At 47.4% G+C, this 11,297-nt stretch overlaps 1 protein-coding gene across 1 annotated transcript; it reads left to right on the plus strand.

Annotated features, from left to right (window-relative positions):
- Positions 1-10,671, plus strand: LOC306791570 (uncharacterized protein; the record flags this gene model as incomplete). The annotated part of the gene is made up of 14 exons (XM_079288360.1): positions 1-215; positions 2,389-2,472; positions 2,759-2,818; positions 2,897-2,986; positions 3,326-3,650; positions 3,747-4,029; positions 4,126-4,149; positions 4,766-4,975; positions 5,054-5,145; positions 5,228-5,332; positions 7,576-7,769; positions 7,845-8,009; positions 8,093-8,292; positions 9,439-10,671. 14 exons carry the CDS (start codon positions 1-3, stop codon positions 10,389-10,391), a joined length of 3,000 nt encoding a protein of 999 aa, XP_079144486.1. The 3' UTR covers positions 10,392-10,671.
- Positions 10,672-11,297: the final 626 nt, after the last annotated feature.

Consider the following 11,297-nt stretch of genomic DNA (forward strand, 5'->3'; position numbering starts at 1 on the left):
ATGGCGGAGAGCAGCTCGAAGCGTTCAGCTGAGGAAGACTTTCCTCCTCTTCCTCCTCCGAAGAAGAACAGACGCTCCTCCGCTAAGAAGGCCTCCGATAAAGAGAGAGACAAGACCCGGATCAACATCGGCCCGGTGTTCCCGCGATGGAGAGCCCTCCGAGCGGCTAAAGGGCTCCAGCTGGACTCGGAGCTGGCTCTGCTCCTGCTCGATGCGTGAGTGTGTACTCGACCTGTGTACATGTGCACGCAGTACGTTGTAGTACTAGCAGTAGTACTAGTAGTAGCATGTAGTAGCGACGGTGTCCCGGTGTAGCTGTGTAGTAAATGCTAACCTCCAGCTAGCAGCTCAGCTAACGTGTGCTAACCCGGAAGTATTACAATGAGCCAAACCACTGACTGTGGATCTGTTAGAACTACGTTAGTGTATATCTCATGTCCAGTGAGCAGAATATAAATACATATAATATAAAGACTTCATGTTCATAAAACGGTGCAGCTGGAAAAGTCTCAGCAAAGCGACTAGCTTAGCATTGTAGCCTCCAGTCAGAACGGAAGGACTAACTTGATCTGTACTTGTACTGTAAGTACATTTATTAAGTATGTAGTACATGTATTACAGCTAAGTGTGGAATAAAACACGTTTTATTCTTACATCATGTACAATAGTACTTACAATATCATGTACACTAGTACTTACACTCATGTACAATAGTACTTACACTATCATGTACAATAGTACTTACAATATCATGTACACTAGTACTTACAATTGTACTTACAATATCATGTACAATAATACTTACAATATCATGTACAATAGTACTTACAATAGTACTTACACTATCATGTACAATAGTACTTACAATAGTACTTACAATATCATGTACAATACTACTTACAATAGTACTTACACTATCATGTACAATAGTACTTACAATAGTACTTACACTATCATGTACAATAGTACTTACAATAGTACTTACAATAGTACTTACACTATCATGTACAATAGTACTTACAATAGTACTTACACTATCATGTACAATAGTACTTACAATAGTACTTACACTATCATGTACAATAGTACTTACAATAGTACTTACAATTGTACTTACACTATCATGTACAATAGTACTTACACTATCATGTACAATAGTACTTACAATAGTACTTACACTATCATGTACAATAGTACTTACAATATCATGTACAATAATACTTACAATCGTACTTCTGATATGTGTAATAGTACTTCTCATGTGTGTAATAGTACAGTAAATGTCTATGGAACAGATTTTTAATGACGTTTCCTGTGTTGATGTGTTTTTAGGTTTCAGGTTTGTTGTGTAGTTTTTACGTTGAACATCTTGTACTTTGTAGAGTATTTGTTTGTCTGCTACATCTTGTTACGTTGAACGTCTTGTACTTGGTAGAGTATTTGTTTGTCTGCTACATCTTGTACGTTGAACGTCTTGTACTTTGTAGAGTATTTGTTTGTCTGCTACATCTTGTTACGTTGAACGTCTTGTACTTCGTAGAGTATTTGTTTGTCTGCTACATCTTGTACGTTGAACGTCTTGTACTTTGTAGAGTATTTGTTTGTCTGCTACATCTTGTTACTTTGAACGTCTTGTACTTCGTAGAGTATTTGTTTGTCTGCTACATCTTGTACGTTGAACGTCTTGTACTTCGTAGAGTATTTGTTTGTCTGCTACATCTTGTTACGTTGAACGTCTTGTACTTCGTAGAGTATTTGTTTGTCTGCTACATCTTGTACGTTGAACGTCTTGTACTTCGTAGAGTATTTGTTTGTCTGCTACATCTTGTACGTTGAACGTCTTGTACTTCGTAGAGTATTTGTTTGTCTGCTACATCTTGTACGTTGAACGTCTTGTACTTCGTAGAGTATTTGTTTGTCTGCTACATCTTGTTACGTTGAACGTCTTGTACTTCGTAGAGTATTTGTTTGTCTGCTACATCTTGTACGTTGAACGTCTTGTACTTTGTAGAGTATTTGTTTGTCTGCTACATCTTGTTACTTTGAACGTCTTGTACTTCGTAGAGTATTTGTTTGTCTGCTACATCTTGTACGTTGAACGTCTTGTACTTGGTAGAGTATTTGTTTGTCTGCTACATCTTGTACGTTGAACGTCTTGTACTTCGTAGAGTATTTGTTTGTCTGCTACATCTTGTTGACCGTGTTTTCTCTCCAACGTGTTTTCTCTCCAACGTGTCGTCCTTCTGGATGTTTTATTGTTATAAAATTGGACTAACTTCTTCTTTAAATCAACTAGAAGACGTCTTCGGTGTCCGATGACCTCTTTGATTCTCATCTGGAGAGACGAGGTGAAACCTGGTCCTGATGAGAACTCTTGTCCTGTTTCAGATATGAAAAGGGCCCCTGGCCCGCCAGTCCATGGAGGACTCCTTGTTTGGGAGTTCAGCCTCCTGTGGTTCCAGCTCCTTGTTGGTAAGGACTCTTAGTCTCTCTCAACCTGTGAAACCTTTTTCTTGTGTTCATGGTGGGGTGACTGTGGGTAAGTGGAGATCAGGATCGGCCTTCAATCTGAGGGTCGGCGGTTCGATCCCCGGCTCCGCTAGTTGCATGGCAATGTGTCCTTGAGCAAGACACTTAACCCATAATGTCTCCCGCAGCTGTTCCTCCGGTGTAGAATGTGATAGAATCTGAATTGTAAGTCGCTTTGGATAAAAGCCAAATGACTGTAATGTGATGTCTGTGTCTCGTCTTGTCCCAGCGTCCATGACGGAGACACGGAGCTCGACGAGGACCGAGTCAACTCTCTGGAGAATTGTGTGTAAGTCGACGTGTCTGATTTAGATTTTCTGTTTCACCGTGTGGTTTTGAATGAGAGCCTCGTCTGCGTGTGAGACAGGATCGAGTTGTCCTCAGAGTGTGACGGTATATCGGGAGAATCGGTGCAGATCGGAGACTCGGATGAGGACGACCCCCCCGTTCGTATACGGTACTGCTTCCACCACTTTACAGCACACGGTTACGTTATGTCTTCCATATATCTCTCTCGCTACTGAACTCTCTGCTAGACGCAAACATTGAAACCATTTTCACCCATTTGAAGGCCGTCTGTTCTTTGACGTCGTTGAAGATTATTTCCTTGTGTTCAGAGCTCGATGTTCAGTCCTCTCTTGATCTCTATCTCTGGAAATGAACAAGCATTTCAAACGTACATATGAAGTGCTGGTAAAATAAAGAAAGAACAGAATTCTACCAGCCTTCTAGTCCGTATTCAGATGTGATGGTAAAGGCTTGACTCTCACTTGCGTTTGTCCGTCCGGTCCTTCAGTTTGGGAGCCGCTGTGGACGCCAGACCGAAGGTGGACGAGCTGCCCGTCATCACGGCCGACGAGACGATCCACGACGCCGCGGAGAGGCTCGGACCCGAGAAGACGCCGCCTCCCACGGAGCCGCACACGATCCTGAGCGAGGAAGACATCGTCGGTTCTCGCGCGTCCATCGTCTACGAGGAGAGTCTTCGTCAGCTGGCGACGCTGCTTCACCTGCCGGTGAAACGCTGTCGCTACCGGATGTCCACCGGGCTCATGTGCTTCGGCCTCCCCCCGTTTGAGTGTCTCATAGAACAAAGCTGTACTGCCTTTGTAGTTGAATGGGTGAGTCTCGCAACCTAATCACCTCAATATCATCGGCAGAGCAGTCCATCTATTGTCTGTCTTTGTCCACTATCTTTTTAACCACTTCCTGTTCAGGTTTGTCCTCGTGGTCACGTTGTCTGGAGCTGGACCTCACAGCCGACCTTTAAGTTCGGGATGTTGGCGGGCGACTTCATGCTCGGGACGAACATCCTGTTGAGCGGGAACAACTACAGTAAAGTGGCCCTCCTGTTCCGCTTCATGAACATGGGAGTCGTCAGTCCGGCCACCTTCTCCAAGATCCAGGACACCTACTGCGTGGACACGATCCGGGAGTTCTGGATGGAGAGGAGGTCCGAGGCGGTGCAGCGGCTCCGGGGTGAAGATGTGGTCGTCGTAGGTGAGTTTGGAAACATCTTTCGTTACATCGTCACCTTTTATCGTATCGGTGGACGGTTCGCTTTCACTTCCCTGATTCTCACTTCTTTGTCTTCAGGAGGCGGGAGGAACGACTCTGCAGGTAAAAAGTAGAATATCATGAAGCATAAAAACATCTTCTAAGAACATGCTGAAAGATTTAGAAGTCACTCACAAAAGAACGCGTCATGTGTGTAACGTCGATATGATTCTCCTTCATTGTTCATTATCTCCGACTGGACAAGCTGCTGTCTGGATTGACGGTCACATTGGAATGATTTGGATAAAGTACGAGAGCACTGTGACATATTGATGGCTTTTATTGTGAAAGGACAGAACAGAAAGGGTGACACTGTAATGGTTATTTTATATATTTTCATAGTTCTATTACTTTCATTGGTGTTTCACTTCCTTCCTCATTCTTAAAGTGTTGGTTCTATTAAAATGGAGAACAGGCGCGTTTTAACAATAATAATAATAATAATAATTATTATTATTATTATATAATAATAATAATAATAATAATAATAATAATTATTATTATTATTATTATATAATAATTATTAGTATTATTCGTCAATAATTAGTCAATAATAATTATTATTATTATAGTATCAAACACGGAGCTCCATGTGAAACGCGTTTAAGGCCTGATCCTAAAGAACCTGGTCCATGTTTCATACGGGGGGGGTTTACGGCAGCTAACTTTAACTCTGCAGGTCCCAACGCTCGGTACCACACTTACTCCACCATGGCACAGTCCACCAAGGAGATCCTGAACGTGGAGGCGCTGGACGGGAGGCGGACGGGCCGGTCCTCGGCCCTCGTGGAGAGGGAGGCCTTCATCCAGACGGTGCAGAAACTACACCCCCACGTTCAGCTGGCGGAGTTCTGCACCGACGCAAACGTCCACATCGCAGCGCTGATGAGTGAGTACGCGTCTCAGACGGTGTTCTGTATCTGCAGAGTGAGTCTGAGTAAAACAAACCAACGTGTTCCTCGTCCAGACCCGGAGACGGGACGGTACAAAGACCTCGGCATGAGACACAGCCTGGACGTGTGGCACGGCGCCACGCAGCTGGCCCAGCAGATCGCAGCAGTAAGAAGTCCGTTACTGAAGCACGTTTGCTTTGTGACAAAACAAACAAACATTTCTAATGTGTGTTTTCTTGACGTCTCAGGCTGCACAGGTTCACGGACACGCCGTCCTCCTCAGCTGGCTGAAGGACATTGTCAACCACTTCTGGTGGTGCTGCAAGACAGCGGACACGAAACAAGATTTCTCCGTAAATTCCTTTTGTCCGGTTCTTTTCCTGCGGCGCTGCATCGTTGTTTCTTCTGTTTCGTCCAGATGTTTCCAGCGGTGGTTTAACAGATCCACAGGGACGCTCTCTCTCTCTCTCTCTCTCTCGCTGTCTCTGTCTGTCGCTCTCTCTGTCTCTGTCTCTCTCGCTCGCTCTCTCTCGCACTCGCTCTCTCTCTCTGTCTCTCGTGCTCTCTCTGTCTCTCGCTCTCTCTCGCTCTCTCTCTGTCTCTATCTCTCTGTCTCCATCTATCTCTCTCTCCCTCTATCGCTCTCTCTGTCTCTCGCTTGCTCTGTCTCTGTCTCTCGCTCGCTCGCTCTCTCTCTCGCTCTCTCTCTCGCGCTCTGTCTCTCTCTCGCGCTCTCTCTCTCGCTCTCTCTCTCTCTCTCTGTCTCTCTCTCGCGCTCGCTCTGTCTCTGTCTCTCTCTCTGTCTCTCTCTCTGTCTCTCTCGCTCGCTCTCTCTCTGTCTCTGTCTCTCTCGCTCGCTCTCTCGCTCGCTCTCTCGCTCGCTCTCTCGCTCGCTCGCTCTCTCGCTCGCTCTCTCTCGCGCTCTCTCTGTCTCGCGCTCTCTCTCTCGCTCTCTCTCGCGCTCTCTCTCTCGCTCTCTCTCTCGCGCTCTCTCTCTCGCGCTCTCGCTCGCTCTGTCTCTGTCGCTCGCTCTCTCTCTCGCTCTCTCTCGCACTCTCTCTCTCTCTCTCGCTCTCTCTCGCTCTCTCTCTGTCTCTCTCACTCTCTCTGTCTCTATCTCTCTGTCTCTCTCGCTCTCTCTCTCGCTCTCTGTCTGTCTCTGTCTCGCTCGCTCTCTCACTCGCTCTCTGTCTCTCGCTCGCTCTCTCTCACTCTGTCTCTCGCTCTCGCTCGCTCTCTCTCACTCTGTCTCGCGCTGTCTCTCGCTCTCTATCTCTCGCTCTCTGTCTCGCGCTCTCTCTCTCGCTCTCTCTCTGTCTCTCTCGCTCGCTCGCTCTCGCTCTCGCTCTCTCTCTGTCTCCCTCTCTCTCTCTGTCTCCCTCTCTCGCTCTCTGTCTCTCTCGCTCTCTCTCTCTCTCTCTCTCTCTCTCTGTCTCTCTCGCTCTCTCACTCTCTCTCTCTCTGTCTCTCCCTCGCTCGCTCTCTCCCTCTCTCGCTCTCTCTCGCAGTCTCTCTCGCACTCTCTCTCGCACTCTCTCTGTCTCTCTCTCGCTCTCTCTCACTCTCTCGCTCTCTCGCTCTCGCTCTCTCTCTGTCTCCCTCTCTCTCTCTGTCTCCCTCTCTCGCTCTCTGTCTCTCTCGCTCTCTCTCTCTCTCTCTCTCTCTCTCTCTGTCTCTCTCGCTCTCTCTGTCTCTCCCTCGCTCGCTCGCGCTCTCTCTGTCTCTCAAGCTCTCTCTCTCTCTCCCTCTCTCGCTCTCTCCCTCTCTCGCTCTCTCTCGCAGTCTCTCTCGCACTCTCTCTCGCACTCTCTCTCGCACTCTCTCTGTCTCTCTCTCGCTCTCTCTCACTCTCTCGCTCTCTCGCTCTCGCACTCTCTCTCGCGCTCTCTCTCGCGCTCTCTCTCGCACTCTCTCTCGCTCTCGCTCTCTCCCTCTCTCCCTCTCGCTCTCTCTCTGTCTCTCTCTCGCACTCTCTCTCTCGCTCTCTCTCGCACTCTCTCTCGCACTCTCTCTCGCGCTCTCTCTCTGTCTCTCTCGCTCTCACTCTCTCGCTCTCTCCCTCTCTCCCTCTCGCTCTCTCTCTGTCTCTCTCTCGCACTCTCTCTCGCGCTCTCTCTCTGTCTCTCTCGCTCTCACTCTCTCCCTCTCTCCCTCTCTCCCTCTCGCTCTCTCTCTGTCTCTCTCTCGCTCTCTCGCTCTCTCCCTCTCTCCCTCTCGCTCTCTCTCTGTCTCTCTCTCGCACTCTCTCTCGCGCTCTCTCTCGCACTCTCTCTCGCTCTCGCTCTCGCTCTCTCTCGCACTCTCTCTCGCACTCTCTGTCTCTCTCGCTCTCTCTCACACTCTCGCTCTCACTCTCTCGCTCTCTCGCTCTCACTCTCTCGCTCTCTCTCTCTCTCTCTCTGTCTCTCTCACGCGCTCTCTCTCGCTCTCTCTCTCACTCGCTCTCTCACTCTCTCTCGCTCTCTCTCGCTCTCTGTCGCTCTCGCGCTCTCACTCTCTCGCTCTCACTCTCGCTCTCTCTCACGCTCTCTCTGTCTCTCTCCCTCTCTCTCGCTCTCTCGCTCTCACTCTCTCGCTCTCTCTCTCTCCCTCTCAGGACCTCTGGGTCGGGATCATCCACCACGTCGGCGGCCGTCACACCTGGTCCGCCGGAAGCTGCCACCACGAACATCTGGACGACTTCGGCCAGAAGGAGGAGATCCGGGCCGGCTGTGCGGCGCACGCGGCTCTGCTGAACATCCTGCAGAACGAGCGCTGGCTGAGGGACGTGCACAAATACCTGACCTTCAGGTAGTCCGGTTTTTACACATGACATGTGATGATATTGGACCAACGCGTTGGAAACGTGTTGGATTGTCCTCGTAGGTCCGCTGCTGACCTGGAGCCATTCCACTGCCACGTCCTCATGTACGCCAGCAGACGCTTCGCTTTGTCTCCGGCCGAGTACGAAGCCAGAGTTCTGCTCGCCGCCCTGGACTACAACTCCCACCTCAACAGACCGCTTGTGCTGACGAATGACGGCAAGAAGAAGTGAGTTTCACGAAACGCTTCTTCACCGAGTGTTTTTCTTCTTTGCAGCAGCAGCTCAGACTGTCGTGATGCCGTGTTTTCAGATTCAAAAGGCTGTACAGGAAACACACCAGACGCTGGAGCGTGTACGCCGTCAGGACTCTGAAGACATACGGATACATCGGAGACCTGCAGGCCAAGATCGTGGAGAAGAGACTGTCTTCGACTACGAGAACCCAGCGCCCAGACGATAGGCCTGGGCCCCTCCTTCCCACCCCCCCGCCACCCACTGGGACAGGCGTTGGTATGTAAAAAAAAAGAAAAAGAAAATCTTTCATTTTGATGGTATAAGGATGAACTCTCACTTCCAAATTCCATATTCAGTAGTAATACCACAGTGTAAAATACTGTTGCAGGCATTCACAATCTAACTCAGGGACCAAAGTATTAGCATCAAAATATACTTCATAGTACTCATGATGCAGAATAATATATATGTGTATATATTAGTGCTGGGCAACGATTACAATATTTAATCGTGATTAATCTCATTGTAATGCTCAAAGTTCAATAATGAGCAGCAGCAGCAGGAAGAGACGCCACACAAACAGATGTTCACCGCTCGCTGCCCGGTTCTTGTGTTAAAAATGTTGCTTAACAATAAAAAAACGGAGTTAACGCGCGATAAAATAATTGTCGTCCATATATACTTGTCTGTATATAATAAATATATATATATATATATATATATATATATATATATATATATATAAGCTGTTAGGAAACATGGAACGTATGTTTGTGGGCGGAGCTCAGGTGGAGGCACAACAATTCTCTCAACACGCTAGCTAGTTTTGTCGGTTCGATTTTTTTTTTAATGGCTGAAGAAAAGACAGTTTCTGTCAATATGTTCTTTCTCGCTCTCGCTCAGACTGAATGTTACTGAGACGGTTAACATCAACCAACGGGCCAATAGTATTAGCAGAGTCCTGCACCGCTGGCAGACTGCTATGGGAGCGAGCTAGTCTCTGGACCCTCCCGCCTCCTCTCCTCCTGGTGAAGTCGTCTCTTAGCGGCGACGAGTGAGGCAGAGGGGCCGTAGACCTGCTGGCCACCAGTCAGCTGTTGGCTTGTTTTAAGTTGCCAGTGTAACGTTGAAAGCATGGTGGAATAAGCTAGCAGCAACATAATGAGTGTAATTTAATAATTTAATGCTTCGTCCACACACCGTTGCCACAGTAGGAAAGCTCATTGCTATCACCAGATAAGTGACAACTTTGTTGGGATCCTTTTCTGTTCCCAGTGCTGCATGAAAGCATTGTGGTATCGGTGTCAGCTGATGATACCCAGAGCACGACAATATGGAGAAACATTCCAAAGTCGCATCACGAAACGCTCAATTAACAGATGTTTTTAGGTTTACTTTAACATCTGTCTGTCTGTGTTTCAGTTTTACCTTCAGATGTACGAAAAGTGATCGTTGGTGAAGAGGAGGTTCCCCCTGAGCAGCAGAACTGGAGCTCCAGTCTGGACCAGGAGGACCCAGAGCCCCCACACATTAAAGAGGACCAGGAGGACCCAGAGCCCCCACACATTAAAGAGGACCAGGAGGACCCAGAGCCCCCACACATTAAAGAGGACCAGGAGGACCCAGAGCCCCCACACATTAAAGAGGACCAGGAGGACCCAGAGCCCCCACACATTAAAGAGGACCAGGAGGAACTCTGGACCAGTCAGGAGGGAGAGCAGCTTCAAGGTCTGGAGGAGGCTGATATCAAGTTCTCATTCACTCCTGTGAAGAGTGAAGATGATGAAGAGGAAGCTCAGTCCTCACAGCTTCATCAAAGACAAACTGAACAGATGGAAACAGAAGCTGATGGAGAGGACTGTGGAGGACCAGAACCAGACAGGGACTCAGATCCAGATAGACATCCAGAACCAGATACTAATGAGAAGACTGGAGACTCTTCTGAAACTGAGACTGTTGACAGTGGTGATGGTGATGATGATGATGATGATGATGATGATGATGTTGACTGGAAGGAGACCAGAGAACCTCAGTCAGATTTAAACTCTGTGAATAATGATGACGTTTCTGTCAGTGAGTCCAGATGTAGTGATGGAGAGAAACCATTTAGCTGCCCTGAGTGTGGGAAAAGATTTGGCCTCAAGGGAAATCTGAAAACACACATGAGATGTCACACGGGAGAGAAACCATTCAGCTGCTCGGTCTGTAAGAAGTCTTTCACGCAGAGTGGAAGTTTACAGAGACACATGAGAATCCACACGGGAGAGAAACCATTCAGCTGCTCCGTTTGTGGAAAAAGTTTTACACAACCAGGAAGTCTGAGCCACCACATGGCGGTCCACACGAGAGAAAAGATGAAACTGCAATGTTTGTAATGAAAGACTTTTGTAAACGCGTCTAAAGACAAGTGTGTCGGTCGTCAGTCCTCTGAGGACAATCTTCTGTAATGTTTTTATGTTTTATAAGAACTTTATATAATAATTTCAATATTTTGTATGTCGTTTTCATAAATTTGTGTAACTTAAAGTTTAATTTCTGCATTTGTCATTGTGGATCTTTGGAGAGGACGGCAAGAGTTAATCGTAGACCAGATAACCTTTGATCACTTCACATGTTTTATTCCAGGAAGCAGGACACGAGTGTGACGAGTGTATGAAAGGCTGTTTAAGATCTCGTGTCCGTCCCTCACCTGTTCAATGAATATACTTTTTAATAAGATCAACATTGTTGCCTGCTTGATCTCTTCTTCGTCTGATTACATTTCGACAACTTTCCTTTCAACAGCAGAGAAGAATATAAAAATGTAAAAAAGAGACGTGTCTACCTAGTCTCTGGTCTAGTCTCTGAGTCTTGCTGACCAGAGACTAAATGTTCAGCCCCTCTTGTTGGTCTGACCGACCCTAGATTGAACCAATGATCTTCTGACAAACACATTCATTGAATCACGATTTCCCAGTCAAAAAGGTAATTTAACCTATGATCCCGTTAAGTTCTCTAGATCCTGTGGGTCGGAATCCCCGGGACTGTGGAGGGGAGGACCATTAGACCGTCACGACACTTGAGAGGAGTATGAATAAACTGAGCTATGTTACATTACTGCAGTGTAAAGTTGTGAGCGTAGAGTGATTGTGGTGCGAGCACTCAGAGGGGAATAATGTCCGGATGGCTGTTCATGAGTCAGTTACAGAGTCTTCGTCACAGTTTTCTTGCCCACTTTGAGCCGCACATAGAACATAAAAAGGTTCCCCCAGTCGCCCTGGTGTTCCGGTCCTTCATTGTCT

The sequence above is a fragment of the Melanostigma gelatinosum genome (assembly GCF_949748355.1).
Source record: "Melanostigma gelatinosum genome assembly, chromosome: 17".
NCBI classification, from domain to species: Eukaryota; Metazoa; Chordata; class Actinopteri; order Perciformes; family Zoarcidae; genus Melanostigma; species Melanostigma gelatinosum.